Source organism: Centropristis striata, chromosome 7, assembly GCF_030273125.1.
Source record: "Centropristis striata isolate RG_2023a ecotype Rhode Island chromosome 7, C.striata_1.0, whole genome shotgun sequence".
NCBI classification, from domain to species: Eukaryota; Metazoa; Chordata; class Actinopteri; order Perciformes; family Serranidae; genus Centropristis; species Centropristis striata.
Genome location: NC_081523.1, coordinates 20,454,048 through 20,478,172, shown reverse-complemented (window position 1 = coordinate 20,478,172; position 24,125 = coordinate 20,454,048). Strand labels below are relative to the sequence as shown.

Sequence of the window (24,125 nt, the reverse complement as noted above, 5' to 3'; positions counted from 1 at the left end):
GTTTCTCCCTCCTCTTGAAATGATCTTATGCTTCATGACAAATAAAGCCAACATTAGTCCCTCTTGAGTCTCAAACTATTCTTATGTGGCCTTCACAGACACTCTTTACCTCATATGACTGAACCTGCAATCTGGTGATGTGGTTTATATCGCAGCACTGCATTAAAAATGAATGCAAACAAACAAACAAGGACACTCAGCACTGTAGAAGCACGGCACAGAGAACAGCACAGAGCTGAGACTTGATGAATGAATGACCTTTGTCTGCAGACATCACCAGTCTCCTGATGGCCGTAAGGGACCAGATAAATAGTAAATGAGTGAATAAATTAATGAATTCTGGTACTTTCCTGTTCCATGACATACTTTAACAGAACAAAACCCCCACTGTGTACACTCCAGCAACAAGGTAAACAGCTGAGATCAGTGTGGATACATCTACGCTGTCTACTGCTGACTTATTTGTGAGGCCGTGTTGTCAGACTCACTTTACTTCAATGCGGACCAGTGGTTCATGCTGAGGTTAAGCAAGCTTGCTGCACAGAAGTTGTGAAAGTGCCATTCGCCTCTTTCCTCTGGAAGATAGATGTACAATTTAATCTGCTATTTACTTGGGGTTTGACCTAGAGAGCAGATTTGTCAAACAGGAAAAGGGGCAAACTTTATGGGAGTGGCCACTTTTTATTCGGCTGAAATGAATTTGGAGTAGTAAAACTTACATGACCTCCCCTGAAAGAGGAGAATATATATGAACCCAAGTTTTTCTCCAAAGGCTTTTTCAAAGTAAGACTTATCTTTCAACTTAAAACTGAAAACAATATGACTGAGATAAACAGTATGGAACAACAATGGCACCTCCATCAATGTGCATGTGAAACATGTCCTTTAAATAACAAATAAAATGCAGTGAAGGATGCTGCTGACTGTTTACGACTCTTACCTCTGGGAGAAAATGTCCCTGTAGGGGCTGCCGTGCTGCATGGCGATACCATACCCACGGTCCGGTGCGTTGCTGCTGACAGTGTAGAACGAACAGTCCTCATCATTATTAGCAACGTACTCCAGTACTGCTGCATCCCACACAAAGCCAAATCGACCGTACTTCACCTGAAAGACATATGTACACACAGTTATTAATATTCAGAAAGGAGAATCTTTACCTCAGGTTGTACAGGCGAACTATAACAACATTCTATTGACTTATTGGAATGTTTATTTAACAGATCCCTGACTGGGTTCTAGCTTTTCCTACAGAAAAAAAACATTTCAATTTAACAAGCATAAGTGGAGGCATATTTTTCCAGTTATTGACCTATATATATATATATATATATATATATATATGTGTGTGTGTGTGTGTGTGTGTGTGTGTGTGTTGAAACAGTGTTCTAAAGACTTTTACTTAGATCAACATTTTATATGCATCTATTATTTGTGCAGTCTTAACTTTTTATTGGTTAAAGGAACACTACATGACTATTTTACCTACATGTAATGACAGCTTCAAAATATTTTCATGACATTTCACTGACTTGTGAAACTGGATCATATTTTAAGGAGAAAAACTCTTTGTGGTTGTCCCTCTGATGTGCCACAGCTGCTTTGCCTCAACTCTCTAAATTTCCACTGATTTAGGGAGTATCCTGATGGACAGAAAGCTGTACCTGTTGCTAAAGTGATGCAAACTGCTAACTATAGCATCAGCCTCTTCAGACATCATGGCAGAGGTGAAGAGGCTGAAGAGGAGGTAATAAGTAATGTGATGACAAATGGACGACAGCTGAGTAAAATCGAATTGCACTCTCAAACTGTAGGGGCACTAAATTGCACAAATGCTAATTCTTCATGGCAGTGCTTAAAATGTCTACTTACAGAGCCTATTTCTGTGCTATCTACAGTCTCTATATTTAGCTGGTAATACAATAACAGTAAGATCTTTGACAGATTAATCTTTATCACATATACCTGTAAGAAGTGAATGAGAGGAATCAAATCAAATCAATTTTATTTATATAGCCCAAAATCACAGATTTGCCTCAAAGGGCTTCACAGACTGTACATGGTACGACACCCTGTCCTTAGACCCTCACAGCAGCCAGGGAAAAACTCCCAAAAAAAGAGGAGGGATCCATCTCCCAGGACAAATGCTTTTTTTATTAGCAGTTTAGCTTATCCTTGATCCAGTTAAGAATCTTCTAAAAACAGCCTCCTCTGTGCGTCTTTGTGGATGAGTACATTGAGTAAAAAGATGTTTAAGATTCCCCCAGACTGAAGATGCACATATGTTAATGCCATTTTTATTGCACCCTATGTAGGTATGTGTTGACTGTATTTTACATATTTATGAGCATGTCCTTGTTTAGTATGTGTGGGCAAACTGTGTGTGCTTACAGCATTTGAAGTTATTTAAGGGGAGAATCACAGTTTTATTTTTTAGAGAATTTAAGGTGCCTGTTGTTAACATGGCATCACGATAACCCTCCATAAATCTTTATTTTCACATGAAAAATAAAGAGTGGAGCATAAACAACCTGGCTGTGATATTCACATCCTGACACCTATTCTGGCAATTCACTCCCATAGACACACACACACACAAACATTATTTTGGATTTGGTGTGTCATTAACTTTAATGGAGCTTTATGAAATTTTCAAACCCCTCTGTCTTCACTGTGTGTGCTTGTGAAGAGTGTGTGTGTGTGTGTCTGTGTGTCACCTCAGTTGGCCTATGTGTGATGACTAATGTCTGAGAACCGACAAGACCCTCTGATTGGGTAATTTCACAGTCAGTAGTCCTCTGAAGTGTGTGCGTGTGTGTGTGTGTGTGTGTGTGTGTGTGTGTGTGTATGTTCATGTGTGTGCACGTATGCAATAATTCACTGCAGGGCATCAGAATGGCTCATTGTGCTCTTTACAACCTTAAAAAGAGTGGAAAGAGCACTTTATTACTTCGAAGAATAATTTTATGGCTTTTCATTATTGCTTTTGAATTGGAAAGATTATGGGCTTTGTGGAAAGGAAATTAGTAAAAAAATCTGTTTCAACAGCTTCCAATTGCACATTAAATACTTTTATTTGGGTGAAAAGGGCTGAAAAGAATTATTATGCACAGGATGTATGTGGTGACCTCTGATGTCAGCCACACTAAAAACACAACAAAGCTGCTCTAATCTCATTAACATAAACATTTAGCATTCAGACACTTCACATTTCAAGTATACAAACTCCCACAATGGATCAAAAAGTGTCCATACCATGTTTAGTAAAGCAAGGGGCAAAGCTTTGTTTTTATGTTTCAGTCAGTCGTCAAACAACAAAGATGCTCCAACTTGTATAACCATAGGTAAAGTTTCAAGAGAGGTTTTTGTCAAATACAAGTGAGGAAGATGACACGGTGACCCCACGGTGATGTCTCATGTCTCAACTCACAAACATAATTGTAAATACACAACTTTAACTTAGCAGCACAGAAGATCTATACAATCATCACAGTTTCAGTATGTGCTCCAGAGATTATTGTCACCAATTCAGTATCTGACCAAATGTGACATATGGTCACAATCTCCAGTTCTGTAGCCGAGTGATGTCACAACTCTTTGATATAAAATCACATCACATAATTTAGACTTTTTCTCATAATTACCACATTTAATTCCTAATTTATTGCCAAAAACATGACTATTGACCTTTGACTTTAGACGACAAAAATCTAATCAGTTCATCCGTGAGTCCAAGTACATGTTTGCGCTAATTTTGAAGAAATTCCCTCAACGCTTTCCTGAGATATTGAATGCTCAAAAATGAGACGAATGGACGCCACACCAAAAACATAATGGCTACAGCCATGGCTAGCACTGCATTATAATAACCAATGCATTATAATGGCCCCTTTTACAGCTGTGTTTACAAAAACAACATATTTAGCTGTTAAACAGTCCTTGCATTATTAAAAAGCCTGTCACTCAAGTTAAAGTGATAACAACTTCCAATTCTGTCCTTTTTTGTTGTTGAGGTGACGCTTTAGCTAAAAGCACCTATATGTGTTGATGTCTTTCCGAAGCAAGGGCAGGCTGGAATTAATGCGTTTACACTGAGCTATTTTAGAGGAAGTTGTATGGGAAAGAAAATAACTCAGACTTGGATATATACTTAGTCTTCATCAACCGATGTGAAAAAAACACAGATCACAATAAGAAAAATACAAAAATAGTGCAAAAAATGGAGTCTCTATATAGTGATATATAAGGAGAGAATGAAGTGGAGAAAAAGTAATAACTCTTACTCTTTCTCATAATAACTCTTGTTATTATGTGCTGTACTGAATATGTGGGAGAAAGGGCTGAAAGCATTAGGCTTTAAGTACCCTTGTAATATTAAGCCTGGAAGCCCCTCTGGATCCTTCAACTAGCCTGTAGTAAACATAGTGATATCATATGAAACTAGAGGACCAATGCAGTTTTCCTCATGCAATATACATGTGTTATTTTCCCTGTAGTATTTCTGCATATTGGGGTTCCTAAATGGGCTTGGGATTACATAAATTGTGTATGCATGGAAAGCTGAGAATCTTGTGAATTCAATGAGCCCAGTAGAGTCGATGCATATTCCCTCACCAACTTGCTGGTTACATGATTGGGCACGGCAGTGTGACGTCCAGTTGTGTTTCCCCAATTGAATAATTACTAATTGAATTGCAACTTTTACGCCGCAGACAACTGTGTTTTTCCCCCAGCATCCCTTCACCGGCAACTGGTCAAATGCACTTTATTCATGCAAATGTATGGGATTACTGGCATTTACGCCGCACTGCCGTATCTGGTCTAAATGCGGCCTTAGAGTTCTTCAAGCACAGTGTGTCTTCTTGAAACTTTAATCCAATTAAACTAGCCTCAATAAAATAATAATTATAGCAATGCCAACATGGCACACAATCACATAAAAAGGAATTATCCCTACAATGAAAATGATGCTGGAGCCTGTGAAGGGAAATGCTCTTGCCTGCAGCTGCAGCTGTGTTTCATAAACAGAGACAATGTAGCTGTGAATCAGGAGTGCTTGATTTGATGTACCAGAACAAGTACTCTACATGCAAAGCATCACTTTAATATTGGCTCAAGTTTGATTAATTACTGAAGACAAAATCGTGATCAGGGGGGTACCACGGAAGTGATGTGCTGAAGGTCAGCTTGCTCCTTCTGTTGTGCTACCTCAGATTGTGATAATGATTATCTAAGCAGCATGAAAAGATTGGCAACTTTCTCTCAGCTGAGAACTTTGGAGACGAAAAAGAAGATTATGGCCCAAAGCAGACTGGGAAAGCCTTTACTATTCTCTTTATCTGCCCATCTCTCAGAGTATGTTAAATGTACTTGCACTTTGTTTTGCATTTCTCTTTTTACTTAATGCTTCTTTTGCGACTTATTATTAATACTAGTGCTTTCCAAGTACCTGACACACATTGCTCATCTCCCCGGGGACAGCAGCCTGCACAAGTCCAAACGATGAAAAGGAAAGTGAACAGCATTCAAGAAAGTGGGTAGACACTTAAAGTCTACCTTCTATTTGTGGCGATAGGTCACTGGCAAACAAGATGGATGAGCTCTCCAGTTAGGTATGGACTCAGTGGGATTATCTAGGCACGGCAGCTTTAGGTGCTTCACAAGCGACATTTGCATGCACAGCGTAACTTCGAAGGGCTTGCAATGGGCTCCAATTAAGGTGTTCTCTGGGTTAAACTGTTTACATGCACCTTTGACACCCTACAATTGAGACTCCATGTTTCTACTTAAACTACTTAAACTAATATGCATGAGGATAAAATATCCAAATAAACCAGTAAAAAGAACTACAAATATGTAAAGATGTTTCCACTGGCTATTCCCTGCTTCTTTAGGCATTTTAAAATAAAAGGGAGGAATTCATGATCCCAATAGTAATAACAAATGCTGCTTTCTGGCATGTTTTTTTTGATGCTAAAATATGTATTTTAACTTTGTTTCACCCTGGACTCATGGAGGAAAGACCTTGTTTGTACAGCAGCTGAGTAACATAACCGAGTAAAAAAAAACACTTGACAGATACACACTTGAGAGTTCATATCAAATCTTTAAGCTTTCTAGACCAGAGTAGCTATGATACCTTGCCAGAGATTATAGTAAAAAAGTTAAAGGTGCAAGATGTTTACGGGTCACAGTAGCTATTTAAAAAGCGGAGTACAGTATGACCTGAATTCTTTACAGTATGTGCCAGTTAAGTGTGTCGAAATGTTCCCGCATCAATATGCAGGAGTACAGAAGCAGGTTCCTTTAGAACAGGTTGGTTCTGAACATGTAAAAATAGTGACAGGGATTTGGCTACAGGAGAAACCAACAGACTCTGTAATCACTCCAGGGAGTTTTGTGCTGGTACAGTATGAATAGACAGAGGTAAACACAGCTGTAAAACAAGAGGGGGAGGTTAGGGTATTTTTGGCACATTATTATAGTATATGGCACAAAAGCTAAGAAGGTAATGGATGGAGGTAGCAGCAAAACATTTAGCAGACATTTCTAGCCCCCTACAAAAATCTATATCAGTTTAAATACACACTATAATAACACATTTTAACCACTTTACCTTGCCCTCAGACAGTGCTTTCCAACAGGGAATGAAAGCCATTATATTCAGCTGATCTATTCAAAGCCACCAGACTCCCTTGAGAAAACCAGTCATTTTACCAAGCAGAAACCTTTTGATATTGATTTTTTAAGTGGGTCTTTTAATGTGGGTAAATCATATTTTACTGCTTTCCTTGTTCACAGAAGTACTTCTATGGATCAGTACCTCATACAACCCCACTTGTTGAAGTATCCCTTTAAGAGATGTGATGCGTTATCTTTTTTTATGTCAAAGGAGGTTTCTCTTACACAATTCATTCATATGTTCCGCTCAATATGTTCTTGTTATATTGACATTCTTGTATACTATATCACAAAAAGTTTGTTCCATAAAACTGTTTATAGTTTTTTTTACACAAATAGTGGTGGCTATGAGTTTCCTTAAGGTCAAGCCACAAAACAACAAAAAAACTTTTGTCACAGCAGAGATAAATGATTTTCTGACAAATGTCTTTTTCTTCCTGCTCAAAAGATGATTAATTCATCTGGAGCCTTAATCAAATCTAAAAGTGGTAGCTCTTTCTCAAAGGACGGGAAGTCCAACAATAGAAGAGAACAGTATGTCTCTCACTGTAACATTGTTCTCAGCCCTCAAACAAAAGCCTCAATCAATAAATCCAAGAAGACTTTGTGAATACAGCCCACCAGTGGGCTATGTTCACAAGGTATTTTAAATGGCGGCTTTGTAAATCCTCCTATCATCATACAAATGGGAGGCAAGAGAGAAGTTATTGCATTTCTCTTCTCTCATTAGATAACATCCAAAGAATTGCTTAGCACTTTTATTTGCAGGTGCATTTGAGAATTGCTATCAAATATTTGAATCCCGCATAGACTATCTGTGGTTGTATTTATAAGCTTTTTCTCAAGTGGACTCTTCATTAAATGTGGTCAGTCTGAGGTTTAAACCTGCTTATAAAATGTCTGTACTCTGAGATACGGTTATCGTGCACCTGCAGTATGTATATGCAAGCAACACTCTTACCTCAGTCACTCCGCACACCTCAAATACGTCCCTCATCTCTCACATATCCCCCTCCCCCTCTGACACACACTTTTACTCCTGCTCCGTGTCCAGGGTTCTGCCAGGGTAATTATCAAAAGCTATTTTCCTCAGAAACAATGAGACACTTTGGAAACAAATACAGTCACACACACACACACACACACACACACACACACACACACACACACACACACAGATACACACACCGACACAATATCATCCAAACACCAACCAAAGCACATTTGCATGCCTCCTTACAGACCACACAATCACGCACATCAAACATCCACCAATGAATCCTAATCATTGCATTGGACCTTGTTTTTTTGTGACACAGACAAGCCAGCAAGATCCATAATCACTCAATTAAAGCCCTCTCTGCGTCTCTCTTCCTTCTCACGCCACTTTTTAATTCCCACCCCTCCTTACATGTGAGCAGAAAAAATGAACCTAATTCTGCTTCCTTTTCATTGCTTATGTTCTTGTTGATCAGTTTTAAAGGGTTTTTGTGATGGTGGAGCTCATTTAATGAAGATATAACACCACTGAACCATGAGCCTGGGCTATTTTTGCTGCAGCACTGATTTGTGTCGGGGTATTTTCAGGCAAATTGGGAAGGAAACAGGAAATAGAAAACTAATTGTTTATCATTTTCTGCTATTATTCATAATTAGTAGGTTTTTTCTGGTCTACTTTACCAGTCTGTTTTTTATTGCTAGTAAAACACAGACTGGGTTGGAACTAGAATTGTAATAATTTGTGCAACATTTAAATGAACTACAGTGGTAGGCAAGGGTCAAATGTGTAATGAACAGTTTAATATTCAGTTCCACACTCCAGCTTTCACATCGGCAATTGATTTTTTCCTTACCAAACCAAGTCTACTATCTTTTCCTAAACCTACCTATATCCTACTCTACTTCACATTACAAGAATGTTTTCTTTAACTGAACTAGATATGTTAAATTGCCAAAAAAAAAACACCCACAAAAACAAACAAATGAAAACATAGTTTATGGTATGTGAACATAATTCATATAGAATACTTTCTAAATAAATTGATACGTCCTCATCTAGTATGGATGAAAATTTTTACTAGAATGTGATAAAGAAGGCTATGTCAAATAAACTATCAAAAATGACTTAATTTCAGTCGCATTAACGTTCAATAACACTACACTATTCTGCACAACAGCAGTGACTTTGGATCAACAGGGTTGTTCACAAAGTCTGGATTTACCAAAAAGAAAACATTTGCAAAATTGGGTCAGTCCACTTCCTTCATGATCAGCCAGCTGAGGCAAAATGCACGAATAAATAGAAGGTAAAGGATGAACTTTTTGGACTTCTAAACCGGAAGAAAACCACCTATATATGACCACGCTCCTTAAAGTGAGCTCATACACACTCTGACTTATACAACTCTCTCTTTGGACATTATTTTCCAATTATATGACAGAACCAGCCCAATGAGTGTCTGGGCAGGTTTCAGGAGGTCCTTCTATCTCATCCTCAGTTCAAACAGTTTGGCTTCAGAGTCCAGCCATGCTGAAACTTCAAAAAGACTAAACTACTCCAGGGTCCACTCTCTCTCCCTCTGTCTAACTCTGTCTTCTTCTCTCCCCTCCCTTCACTCAGAAAGATCCCTTCAAGGGCACCCAACATGCAAAAGGAATAGTAGATACTTCTTGCTCTAAGTTTAAACTCAAATATAGAAAAAAAACTTTCCTCATCCATAAATTACATTTTAGATTACAAACACTTTTAAAGTGGCACATAACAAATCGTCCCCTTGTGCAAAGTCAGTATCTTAAATGCTCAGTATTTAGCCTTTAAGCAATTGATGTGAAATGTTTTCACATGGGAGGTGCTTTGTTCTTGCCAGAGGGAATACACTGATGAAGTGGCTGTAGAAGAGTAAAAACTTCACATGAAAACTCATGGCCGTAATAAAGAAGGATTTTTGCCAGCTTTTATTCATGCATTATTTTGTTAGTGAGCATATTGTTATCCACATGGATTTGTGGTGGCAGCACATATTCATTACTTTTTTAATCTCCCAGTGAACTAATCAGCTTTAAACAGAAATAAGTCTACTTTGATCAGGGCTGGAGATCACAAAATGTGAAGAAATTGATTCGCAAAACATTATGTAGCATAATAACTAATGCATTTGGGTTGGCATTGGACGTGGCATACGTGAACGTGGTGTTCATGTGTTATGACAGGCAGGCTAATAAGTAGAAAATAATGCTCCAAGCCCTAAACAGCATACACTCACTGTATACTTGTGTTGTGTTGCATCACTCTACTTTGACTTTGATTTCTTTGATTTTGAGAAATGAGAGAGGTTGATGTGAGACTGACACAGAGAGAAAAAAAAGCCCAGAGACAAGCTCAAATCTTCTTCTACTATCTTTACATGTCAGGCCACGCACACCAAAGGCCAAGTGCTTTTCCCAATTTCAGCATTATTAATAGTCTCCCTCACTCACACTCACACACACACACACACACACACACACACACACACACACACACACACACACACACACACACAAACCCCTACAAATAGTTTTGTCTATCCTCCAGCCAGCTAGCTCTGCCTCTTGGCTCGTTCCCTCTTCCTCTTTGTCTTTTTTTTTTTCACTTGCATCCCACATGCTCTGTACTGCCTTTGTTTGGGCCTCATTTGACAAATCAGAGAGCATTACAATGAGAGGCTGCTCCCCAGCCAGATATTCCCCCCAGTCTCCGCTGGCTGGCTTCCTGCAGATATGTGAATATCTGAATAAAATAAGATTAGGTGCGAGCGAATCAATCAAGGCACAGAAGAGGGAGACGGCACCTCCCCTTCCATGCATCATACTGCATCAATATATGAGAAAGGTTGTTTCAGGACAGTTTCTCTTGAAATGTATGAGGGGAGTTTGCAATGGGAGTGTGGAGTTATACTGTGTTTTAATACAAAAACATGATCTAAAATTAAATAAATGGAAATATTGCATGATTGTCTTTCTAATTATGAAGCAGAGAGAGTAATGTCCAGTCACCACTTTACATTTACTTTTTGTATAATAAGTTTAATGCATTTGCACAAAGGATGCTTTTAAGCACTGTAATCAGTGTTAACATTATTTTTTTAATCATACCATACTTCATCTCCTCACAGCTTTATTTAGTAGTTTGGAGTTTAGCACACAAGTGCAGCGCTATCTTCTCACACACACACCGAAATTGCTTTACTTGTCATTTTCTCACGATCAATGATCAATCATTTCCCTCTTCCAAGAAGCAAAACACATAAAGACGCCCATGGCCAAATCTCAGATGATGAAAGCCTGGCACGCAGGTGGCATCAATCCCTCATGAGGCGTTCTGTCCGACTGCCTGCTCTAGTGGCAACAGTTGCCTCCATCCCCTGAGACGCAATATGACAACTTCTTCACTCCCTCTCCCTCTTTGTTTTCTCTGTTGTTTAATTACCCTCAGCTGTCATTAGTCGTCTTTGTTTCTTCAGGAAGAAGGAGCAAAAAAAGAAGAAATTAATCGCCTATTGCCACGCTGTATGCAAATCTTTGCTCAGACCCCGTTAAGCCGATGAGAGATGTGATAGTGGAAGAGAGGAGTAATTGGAGACAGATGTTGGAGAGACGGATCATCCGAGACGGATCAGTGAGCCAAAACTAAGATGCCACCCTTAATAGGATCTGGCAGAAAAATTATTATTTCTCTCTGTTTCCTTTTCATCTTCCCTTTGTTCATCTGTATTTTTCATAATGAAGTCTTATGTTACATTTGCTTGCCTCTGAAAAGTGTGAATGATTCCTTTTTTTCCTTTTAATGTAGTCTGGTGTACTTGGCTTTTAACCAATTCTCTTGCACACTCAGATTAGTGTATGTTTTTGTGCTCAAAACACCAGGTTTCTGCCCCAACCTGTGCCCTGTTGCCCTGCAACACAGAAGCAACAGAGGGACCTGCACGGTCCACAATCAAGACGACAGAAAAACTGTCTATTAATTAATTATACTAATTATATTTACTTATTCTGAATTACATTAGAAAAAAAGTAAGTTGAATATATTATAGTAGTAGTTTCCGCTGGGTACTTAATCTTCATGTCTCAATTTGCCTTTGAACTCAGATCAGGACCTCTACTTAAACATACTTTATGAGGTTGCAGATTTAATTGAGATTTACATGTCAGTGGAAACTGAGATTTAAAAGGAAGCAGGTTTAATCATCTCTTATTACATATTTTTTATTTGCAAACAAAATTACATGAAGCCCCACCGCTGTCTGTGATAAACTGTGTGTTTTGCATTTAAGAGCACATTCTAATTGCATTGCAAGAGTTTGTCTCCCTGTCTGAAAAAAAACAAACAATTATCAATAATTTTTCACAAGGAGTTGTTTTTATTATGATATTTTTCATGAAGTCGTTTCCATTGTGTTCTTTTTTTTAAATCTTCAAGTCCCCCCCACAGGACAATAACACTGCAGTCCAATCTTTTCTGCATGAAGCAGCTTATCTGATGTACGATGTTGCTGTACCCCAGGCACACAACAAAAGGTTTCAATAAAGGTGGACAATAATTTACTCCTCTTTTTGTTGAACAGGTACAAGTGATCACTGTGGGGAGGTTCGAGTGCAAATCACAGCTGGATTGAAATCGTTCAGCTGTGTGATGTGCAACTAGCATTTGTTGTTCAGAGGAGGACAAGTGGAGCAGAAAAGCTTCAGGTGGATGTTGCACTGTGTCGTTTTCCCAGAGGGATGAGTGAATGTCACACCGGACGATAGCAGACTGGACTGATTCAATCTCACATCAAAGTGGGCTGCACGGCCAAGAGCAATGTTACACAGGAACTGTATATTATACAGTAAACATGCTAACATTTTAAAATGTTTTTTGTCTGTGTCCAAAACTTAATGTATCAATAAACAATGTAATATTTGCACAGGGTGGATAAAGGCAGGCATTATCATCTGTATCTGAAGGCAGATTTAAATCTGACACTCTAAAACAAAGTTTGTGCTTTTCTTAGATTAGTGATTAGTGGTTGTATAATAGTTGCATGATTTAGATTATGACTCGTGTCCATGGTGGGCTTTTTTACCCCCCCCCCCCCCCCCCTTTTTTTGTCTGAAAGTAAAGAAAGTGAGACAGGCAGTGAAACAAACAAACAAACAAACAAACAAACAAACAAACAGAGAGAGCAATAAAGAGAATGCCTTGGAGAGAAGTCTTTGTGAAACCCTTTCTGTCAGAAAAGAAGCAGGTGGTCTCTCACCTAACATTTGTCCTCAACCAAGTTTATCTCATCTAAGTAAAACAAACATACAAATAAACCGGCAGATGAACAAAACAAGAGCAAAAGTTTTGAATACCAAGGTTAGCAGACACATGCAAAATCAACCCTTTTATCATTATGCATTGAATTTTTATGCATGTGTTGCTTTGATCTATTCTTTAAAAAAAAAAAGAAACAACGTCATCAACATCACTGCACAGCAGGGCGGCCAGGTAGAGGAAAAGCTTCAGGAAAACAGAAACAGATTGAAAGAGAGAGAAGAAAGAGATGTGAAATCTGTCCGTGACAAACACAGACGGTGACAGAGCGAGACAGACGACAGAGCAAGCTAAATGTGAAAAAATAAAACAAAGCAATGATGAGACGTGCAGATGAGATAAAGAAAGAGACAGGGATGCTGAATGTGCATGTCAGAATCATAAGCATATTAATACACTCATTACTGACGACTGGAAAATTCTGCATTGTTACTGTAAAAAGTGACCTTCAAAAGATAAAACACAAGGCCGTGAGAGTGCTCACAATCTCTGCAAACGTGACGGCTTTCAGGCTGAAATAGAGAAATGAAAGTGGTCCGAAGAGCTTTCCATCACCCCCTCTCACTGTGGTGCCAGTTCATTTTTGACTATATAAGTGTATTTTTGAGCTTTCTCTCTCATTTTCTCTACATGGAAAAGAGTAACCAAAATACTCTCTATTCACTCTACCTCAACCACCCTATGACTGCACGTGAAAACCATGTGAGACTTCTCTTTTTCTGTGGTTTTATGGAGCTGTGATGCTGCAGTGAGAACATGGCATGATCCTTTAAGTTCGCCAGACAGAGGACAGGACGTCTGTAGTGTCCATCCAATCTATCTTCTATCTGCCCCTTCGTCCCCACCCACTCAATCAAGCTCAGTGCCCACACTTAATGTGTGAACCGTGTCTGCCACCTTGCTCCTCTCAATGTAGAGGATCAGTGACTGACTTCAAGGTTGTCCAGATTACTGAGCTCCTCGGCTTGTCAAGGCGAATAAGAACAGACACCTTGTGTAGGACCGACTTGTCAGCTTGCAAATTTCTGCACTCTGACCGTTCAAATTTCCATGACCATTGTTAAGTGTCTGAAAGAAAACAAGTTAATTGAAACTTTAGCTTTGTCAATTACATCACTGCACTTGACTTAAATCCTTTCTCTCCTCGTGGAATGCTGGTCATCTATGGCCACCTCTCTTACAGGGTGTTAAATTTCACAATTATATCCTTGCTTGTGAGAAAGATCAGTGCAGATGCATGAAATCATCAATCTGGTATGCATGTGGATTACCACCTCAAGGAATTAAGCATCCTTGCCTTGCATAGCTTGTGGAGTTGTCGGCGACTAAACTGTCAACCCGATCAGGTTTTACTTGATGAGGAGGGTGGGTGAACACCCAGCAGGACAAAAAAATAAGAGCTGTCAAAAGGCAGATGAGCTCAACAAGAGTCAACGGCCATCCACATCTGGAGAGGAGATGGACACCACCAGATTATCTTGTCTATTGACACACTTTGATGATTACACCAGACAGCCACATACCGGATCAGTCGTGGCCCGGGTTAACAACGACCGGGTCCTCCATTGCATCACAGGATGAAATCCAAAAAACTAGGAAGGAAGAGGAAGACCTAGAAAGACCTGGCTCTCGAGTTGCAAGTTGGACGAATAGGACACCGTATAATGCAACAAGAACTGCAGAAGATCAGTCAAAATGGAAAGAACTGGTGAAAAACATCATTGTGCACTTGGCTACAGATTATGATGATGATGATGATCCTTGCTTGTGAGAAAAATCAGTGCAGATGCATGAAATCATTAACTTTAACGTCAAGTTTTGATTTGGATGGCAAAGGACATACTTTTTTCAAATAAACCATGTTCTTAAGACTGGGGAGTTTGATTTTGATCAGAAATCGGGATGTCACAAGAACAGGAAGTGGACGTCTAAATTTGTGATTGTTCTCATAATCTACAGTAGTGTAGGGAACTGGTAATGTTGGGGAGTTCTCCCGCTCCCTTATTGCTTAAAGTCAGCCAGATGCATCAAGCTTGATGTGCTGCAGCATGGAGTGAGTCCAGTTTAAGTTGGTTTAATTTCAGCCTCATTGAAGCGAGAGCAACAAGTTTGTGGACTGCCGAGTTGTCACTGCAGCCTTCTCTTTTCTCCATACCAGGTGGAAAAAAAGGAGATAGAAACTGTCAGTAAAACTTACTGTTACTGATGTAACTAAGGATCTAAGAATTCTTCCTGATCCCCAGAGATGATATCAAATACCAGGAAGCTGTTGATTATGACAAGAACCCCATGTGAATTGTACATCATCATTATGTGTGTCATTTATAAAGTTGTTATATAGAAATAATAATTTATGAATGACACTAAGGTTCTATGAATTCTGGATTAGCCTCAGAGTTCATTGTCAATCAGTCATTCCAAACCATCTCTGGGTTCAGGAAGAATAAAAGTACTGTACTTTAATTACTCTTCAGGTCAATATCTTACATAAAATGTTAACAACATAATATATTTAAAATGATTAGACATTTTTTTCAATCCAACCTCATAATATATAGCAACAACATATTTGTAATATATAAAGCAATCTGAGTGGGTCCATACTGTATAACGAGTACTTTTACTTTTGATATTTTAGGTACATTTTGTACTTTTGTACATTTACTAAAGTTTGGAATGCAGATCTTTTACTTGTAGTGGAGTAATTTCCCAGTGGGGTATCAGTACTTTTACTTAAGTAAGGGATCTGAATACTTTTTTTCACCACTGGTAAAATGAGATTTATTGTTTTATTGTTGTCTTTCACTAGTATTCACAACTACATTTCAGGTATTGTGACATCCCTAATCTCAAACACAATACTAACAACAGCAAACCACTGCAGAGCACCTCAGAGATCAAAGTCTGAATAACACAGCGTACCACTTTAACATCAGCATGGTTAACAGTGTGCAGCCTCAGATTCAATACAAGATCCTGAATATCTTCTGCCAATTTAACAGATCTGACGTCAAAGCAGTTTTGAGAATATAAAGGCCTGATTAATGCAGGCCGCAGTGTTCAACCCACTACTAAGAAGCTGCCAGCCCTCTTAAATTAAGTTCGTTAGCAGGGGGTTCAGTGGTAAGTTTCTGTGCCAAATGGTCAAAGTACAGTGTCAAAGACCCTCCACATCACTAAGGAATAATTTCTGGTGAAAACACTGGCAACATATTGCAAACAGATTCTGTCTGTGGACCACAAGGCGCCTTTTGAGACTGAATTTTGATTGAAGCTTCAAGCTATCATATCGCTTGTATATATATATATATATATAAACCTTGCATATGTTAATATGGAAGCAATACAGTCTGATTTGGAGGAGTTTTAATTGGAACCCTGGGAAAGAAATGGTTATGAAGGCAAGGAGAGAAAACGATGACTGATACACTCAGATGCTTTTCCAGCAACAGACTTAGGTGCACGAGTGCTCTCACACCATCAGTCACTGTAGCTCCTTCTACTCCCGAGGGTAATTAAATGAAGTGACTTTTTTTCTCAACAGTTGCTATTTATCCCAGAATAATTTGAATTTCAGGAGAAATTTCACCTGTAGGACCTGAAAATACGGTTGAGGTAAATGAATGTCAATAAGCCTGGTACAGAAGATCTGTCATCAGAGAGGAGAGCCTCGCTATGAGTTAGCAGGCTGACTGACATACTGTGCCAATATTTCACAGCAGTTCTGTTAATTTGAGTGGTTCCACAGCCGCACTCACACAAAATTAATGAACAGCTGGTGTTTGCTAAAATGAATCTTCCAGATCACACAGCCCCATTGGTCCCATGAATTTGTCTAAATTTGAAAGCATCTGCTATTGTACCACTGCTCGACCGCTCTTTATTCACCATTCATGGTCTGACAGTGATGTTAACACTGACCCCTCAAAGGCCTCCAGTCACTCTTGCATATCTGAACATGTGTAAACAGGGAGACAGAGTGGGACTCTTTTGTGGGTCTTGACTCATTCAGTCTACACAAACACCTGTCAGAAGAAATGGGGAAAGATCAGACAACAGATTTCCCAGAATGCATTTAGTTATGAGTGCGGTTCACAGAAATCTGCCCCGGAGTTCAACTCAGACGTGAGCCAAATGTTAACACCACTGTCTCTGCATTCACATGCTGCAGGTATACTTGGGGATGCAGGCCTTGTAGTTTGATGGGGTGAGACTGGGAATGAGTTTGCCATTGAAGGTCTGCACTTGGTCATTACAGATACACTTCAATGTCCACCTGACTACATGCGGTCCATGAAGCGATGCAGTGTGGAAATGATCTCTTCTGTAACTGCTAGGCAAGTCCCTGTGTGTGTGTGTGTGTGTGTGTGTGTCACAGTGAAACTCAGTCTTCTTTTGCAGGTAGAGGTCATGACTCTGTGGTGCATTACAGACTCAGAAACAATGTGTGTATGTGTGACTGTGTGTATGCATTTGTGTTTGGATTCTCTCCAGCCTGAGTTGTGACCGAGACACTAGAGATTATTCCAGCTGCTAAGCCTTAAACTACAACAGTCCTTTCTCTCTTTTTGCCTTTCCAATAAAGGTACCCATGCCCTTGTGTCCTAATGGAAAACAGTAGTTCAATATGGTGTTAGAGAGAAAGGAAAACAAGGAACCACATTTTAAAAAAGCACTTTTTTATTTGAGATGCAGACGTATTGACCATTAAAGTTAAAAACTTAAAAAACAACAACAAGGTTTTCTGTTCTCTACAGATGGCCAAATTTTGGACAAAGTTACTTTGCTTATAAGAAAAGTTTTGCAGATGTGTTACAGTGTGAGCAGGAAATCATTTGAAGTAGCTGTTCCATTTAGGCTCTCTAGACAGATTCTTTTTCTTGGGGCACATTTACTGCAAATCATTAATTTCTTGGTGAGTTTCTATTTATATTCACCAATTTGGTTATACCCCCATGGATTTCTCACATCTTTTCAAGAGGGTACTTTCAAGTTTTTTTGGTAGGTAACATTTTTGGCACTGAGGTCTAAAGTTTTATAGAACAAAACTGTAGCACTGACAATGATGATGTTATCAAAATAGAATATTCATTTTTTTTTAAAAGGCATGGACCTATCCAGTCACCTCTGCATCAGTTCCTCTAAATTTATGCAAATGTATGCTTACCTCTTACCTGACAATGATGAAATATGACTACAAGTCGTTCACCAGTCGTTCATCTTGCTAGTCTTCTGCCGATTTTGCTAACATGACTGTTTTTCAAATCAGAGATCGGCACCAGCTACATTTCTGACCACATGGACCATCTCTGCACCCTTCCCTACAACAGAGGGGAGGCCGAAGCAAGCGTGGAGGAATTAAACACCGAGCTGGGAGGCCTCTGTGCATATGTAGGTTTTCAGCGGGGTGTCGGGAGTTGTGGTGCCCCTTGTTTTGCGGAGACTTGGTTGGATCTTGGAGCGCCATATGGCACTGTTCAACTGTGTAACTCTTTTTCAATGTGCTGATGTAGTTGTTTTCTTCAGTTTTACAATGAATAATGCACATAGTTTAATGTGACAAATATAAGTGATTGATGGATTGACTGAGTAATTATTTTTAGCTTTAACCTTTCACACATATAGACTGCTTTTATGGGGGAGTTTTAACGCTCAGCTCTGGTTGGACAATTGTTTTCTCCCATCGCCGCCACACTGGTACATGGCGAAGAGGTTAATTCCCCGAGCAATGTGTTTTTACACATTTTCACACCCGACTCACTTATTAAAGTTATTATGTTGAATGGGGAAATTGTTCACAGCAACAGTCCACTTTGAGTACTTGTTTTTTATTCTGCACCAAAATACCAAAGCAAATTGCTTGTATTTGAAAACCTACTTGGCAATAAAGCTGTTTTTGCTTGTGTTAGAGTAGAAAACAGCTGTTTGTTTCTCAGGGGAATCAAATCAATTGGCTGTTTCTGGGTTATCTATCTTCCATGACAGAGGACACAGGAGATCCAGTGTCTTCTCAGCTTCTCAAGCTGGTGTCACTCGGTAACTTTTGAGTCCTGAATCATGGTGGGCAGTGCCAGATGTTGTTTGGCAGTCCAATTCATTATGGGTGGCAGCCTGTTGCACTGCCAGTGCATAGTGTGAGTCTATAAGTGAGAGCAGGGGGATAAACATAAAGCACCAGAGAGTAGAAGGATAAACTATTCAAAGAAATAATTTTGTGAATTACGGTTCTGGGATTTTTGAGCAAAGCTGGAAGTTTGTCCTGTAGAAAAAAAAACTAATCAATGCTCTTAATTTAATCATTTCATAGATTACTGCATTTTTTTTGGCGCCTGCAACTCTCAAGCGAAATCTCTCGCCACAAAGCCACTCCTTAATAGAAAATACACAATAGCTGTATAGATTCAATGCTTTTGCTTTTTTGCACATTCCATAAAATGTGTTTAATTTAAAAAATGTTTTATCTGAAATCTTTTTGAATTTTGAGATTATTCTTTTTTTGCACAAAATCTTCTGCCTTGGCCATTTCTTTGTGATGCCCCACACTCAATTTAATTTCTGGCTTTTAACCGCGTGAAGCAACACTGAATATTACCATGTATATGAGCTTGTTTGCATGAGGCTGGCTGATGAGGTTGCATGTGTAAATTATGGGAAACGTTGTGCTGTGTTACATCATTAAAGAAGTGAGAATGTATTACAGATCTCATTATTGATTACAGCTCGCACAGGCACTGAGACTTTTTCTTTCCCACTTATTCTTTTTCTTGTGTTGCTTTAGAAGAACCTCAGAGTTTAACTTTTCCTTCACTACCACTCTTTCCCTTGTATGTCTTCCTCTATCTCTCCCTGAAACCACTCTCCCTTCGGCTTCACTCCAAATCCCTCCTCCCTCTTCTCCCTGGTTCTCCGGACTGTGATGCATGGCTGTCTGTGTTTTCCAAAAGTCCATTAGTTGCTGGCACTAGGCCGTCCCCTCTCCCACAGACAGAGATAAAGACGCAGAGCATGGCTGCCCAGCAAGCCGCATGAAAATGAGAGGACAGTGGAGAGTGAGAGAGAGAGAGAAATGGAGGGAAACAAGAGGAAGAAATGAGGGAAGGTGGATTTGAAAACACCTTGATACTGGCCAGAAGCCCAAAAGCAAAAGGGCAGAGGAGAGAATGAAGCCGTGGAAGGAGCAGGAAAGGGGAAGATGACAAATACATGGAATAAATAAAAATAGGAGAAAAAAACATCACGCAACAGGGACAGAAATAAGAGAAGTGAGAGAAAGAGAAGAAAGACAAGGAAGGAAAAGCTTTCCTTTGAGAACGATAGTTAAGGCAAAGGAAGACTGGAAAAACTAAATGGTGGCGAAGAGCAGGGAGGGAGGGAGGAAAGGATGAGAAATGGAATGGGCTGAGGGTGAACTAAGGATAAGAAAGAGGGGTCAATTGCAACCAGATATCCAGCCACCAAAACCATTTATATCCGGCTTTCTCTTTCTTTTGTTTAAAACCGTCCACCTCCTACTTTGTCCCCCTAATTTATCTACAATCCAGTAATTGAACTTCCTCCTCAAAACAAAACACAGGGGAGTTACAGTGATTCATCCTCCACTTTGCTTTTTTTTTATCCTCTTTTTATCTTGGAAATGAAGATGTTATCTAATGGTTAGCTTTAGGTCGCAGAGCTGGCTAGACGTGACGCAGACCAGGCAAATGAAAAATGTGCTTTAAGACGTTCATTTTTTCTCTCTCTTTCAGCAGGGGCCCTTTGATTAATATGTTGTCTAAGTTTAGCAACTTTGCTCTTTGTGATCCTATTGGCTTAATTGCTTTTGTGCTCCCCTCCATGTTTCTCTCAGCCAATCTCTGAGTGCATTTTAATCTCCTACAGGCCTACAAATGTACTAATGATGTGCATCTTTGTATCTTGGACTTCTGTAATAGGAAAAAATAATGAATACGATTTCCTTAAAACATTTTAATTACATGGCCAACAGCTGGTTTGTAAAATCGATACTTTGTCACATATATATCTTTTTTCAGGGGATGTGATTGTGTTCTAGGTATTTTGGGGCCTATTTTCTCCATAGTGCAGTCTGTTTGTGTGATTATTTTCTGGCAATACATGACCATCTACCTTCCTTCTCCGGCTCATTACGGTGAGTTGTCTCGTTAAGGGCGTGAGGGATATTATTACCACAAAGCTCATTATTGGAGGCCTTTTATTAGGAAAGACATCCGGAGTAATCAAACTAATCCTTTTAAATCATACAGAATGTGTAATGAGCAGCATGAGTCAGCCAGACTTAAACTGTTATCACTGATGCTAACTCAACTAAATTAAAATTGGTATTCATATATTGAGTTGTATGTTGGTTTAAAAGTTTCTTTAAGAGTTTAACTTTTTTTTCTTTTTGGACCCTTCAGTGAAATCTTAAAGTGCAGCAATGGGACAGACTCTAAAGCAAGACTTTGTATTTGCCAAAACAAACCTCTGTAGAATGTGCTTGAGATACACATCAATGAATAATAATTCAAGCAGGAGAAGTGGTTATAAGGCGCTTTTTTCTGTCCTCCTATTTTGTTCAGCACTAGATCAAGTAATGAATGTGAAACAGGTTGGAAAGATGAGTTTATTTTGTCCAGTAGAGTTTTGACGCATCTTTTCAAAGTAAGAGCATAATTAAAATGTAAGAGTTGTTTGCTGCCGGGACTGCAAATGTATGTGCACTGATGTTGCAACAATACTGTAGAGATTTAAGGAACTTTGTTATGTTGAAGTAGGATGGGACTTTTTAAACCTCTTCTGTATTCTGCTTGCCAGTTGAAGCAAACTTTGTTTCCTGGTAAAATATATGAGGATATTTAAAAGTACTGTAAGTAACCAATGATTACTTTTGTTAACGCTATCTTAGATTACTTTAAATAAATACTATAAATATTTGAAATTATGCAAATCGCTGCAAAAATGTGTACATCAGTATCTTAGACAAACCTGTCCTCCTGTCAAAACCGTCAATATAGGTCGTTTCTACAGGCAGCGAAAAACAAGCTATATTTACGAATTTCACCGGCCGTCTTGCTGATGTAATAGTGATTGAAAGCCAAGTTTAAAAAGGGCGGATTCTCGCGATCAGTTGGAGTTGTTGCCATTTTTAACTTAAGTTACGTTCTTTACGTAAGTTGAGTTCTTTATGTAAGTTACGCGAATCACATTTTTGAACGTAACTTGCGACAGTCACGTGACCCTTGTAACTACTTTATGTCCGGCATTTACGTCCATTTATTTACTGTTTAAACTGTCTTTTATAATGCCTTAACAGAAGTTTTTTGCCCTAAACCTAAGGTCAGTGGTTTTACAACATAAATCCACAGAAACTGCAGCCTTTTTTTTTTTTTTTACAACAGAGGACCGTAAGTGTGTGCTGTTTTTAGAATGCGCTGTTGTACCACGAGCTGCGCTGCGATATGTTAAGATGTGCCCTGAAACAGGAGGCGCGATATGTGCCTATGTGCCGTAATTTGTGGTACTGATACACAACCTCTTCTGCCATTTATGTTGGAGGACTTGTTGCTTGGACTGGATGTCATCAGCTAATGCTAGCGCTAGCTAGCTAATTTGGTAAGCATGGTGAATCAGTGGTTCAAAATAAAAAGCTGATTCCTTAAGAGTGTCTAACCGGATGCTAAACAAGGAATTTCCAAGACAACCACAGTATTTCACACAATCTGAGTTCTTTTTGCAATCATCAGCGTTGCCCCCCTGCTCGTCATTTGATAGAATGCAAGTTTAAGGCACGTCCACATTGGCTTGACGTGGACCAATGGGACATATGGTGATTAGGATGTTGGAAAATGGTTAAGGGATGGGCAGGATTTGCTATTTGAAGACTTCTATTATAGAGCTGGGTTTTTAAAAATGTGTGAAAACAGAAAACCGTACATATAGTGACTTCCTATTGGAGAAATGTTTGACATCGCTGTACATTTGTAGAAGAGATAAGAAGAATCTACTTCCGTAACATCTTACTTTCTTGTCTTTCTGAGAAGTCACAGCCCTGTTTTTTTTTTAATACTTCCTATAATCAATCTTCAGATGAAAAATGACAATAGCAGCATGTCCCTGTAGGACTATTTCATCCCCTATTCTCAGTATATCTCAGTGAAACTACAAGCCAATGATAAGCAAACTCTCTGCTGAGAATCGCTGAATTGAGGCGCTAATAAAAGAGTTGCTGCTGCCATATATGCCTGCATATACAGTAGGATCCGCATTCTCACACAGACACACAAATGCAAACACCTACACATGCAATAAAGCAGCACATTAATTGCTGTCTTCAGCCGCTGACTTTCATTGATTCCCTTGTTAGCTGCTGTAATTATTACAGAGGCAAGAGGTATAGCGCAGGACCAAAAGAAGGAGAGAAAAACAGATATTGAGAAGCAGAAAGAGGGCAAGAGAGGAAGAGAGAAAAGGGAAGTGGGAGCAAAAAGAACAAAACTAAGAAGATTGTGTGGGTGTCAGATGGATTTTTTGAGTCATGGCTGGCAGAGGAGAGAGAAACAGATAAAAAGGCAATTAGGCTTCATTATTAGATATGGAAAGATAAGGAAGTATAGATAGACATAAATAGATAATAGAATGAATTCCTTCTTTTTTCATTTCTTTCCGTTTTTATTAACGCAAACATTATCTCCTCTTCTTACTTCCCTCCCTTCACTCCCTCTTGTCCCTCGACTCCTCACATCTCTAGCTAATGTGCCAGTTTTTCATCAATCACCACTATATGTTTATCTCCATGCGTTTTCATCGTGCATCTATCATTCCCTTATTAAAAATCTCTTGTAATTCTTACCATCTCCTTTCTTTAATATGTAGAGTAATTTCCCCCCCATTTTCTCCTTATGCATTCCTCTTTTCATCTGCTCTCCCTGAGTCACAACACAGAAACACTGTCATCACACAGGCAAAGAATTGTAACAGCAGGAAAATATGTTTGCTGTTTTGGCTTGTTGTATTGAATCCTAATGAGCTATCAGACTCTGCAGGAGAAGAGCCTTCTCTTTTTCCTGTCAGGGTGATTTGCACTACTAGAAAATAGAAAATGAGAGAGCCC

The 24,125-nt window shown here is 39.1% G+C and overlaps 1 protein-coding gene across 2 annotated transcripts in view; it reads right to left on the bottom strand.

The window, feature by feature from the left end:
* grid2 (glutamate receptor, ionotropic, delta 2) overlaps window positions 1-24,125 on the bottom strand; it is a 522,539-nt gene that overhangs the window by 35,722 nt on the left and 462,692 nt on the right. For both annotated transcript variants that reach the window (XM_059338134.1, XM_059338135.1), the window contains exon 14: window positions 941-1,107. In XM_059338134.1, the coding sequence (XP_059194117.1) occupies window positions 941-1,107 (167 nt within the window). The remainder of the gene's footprint in view (window positions 1-940; window positions 1,108-24,125) is intronic.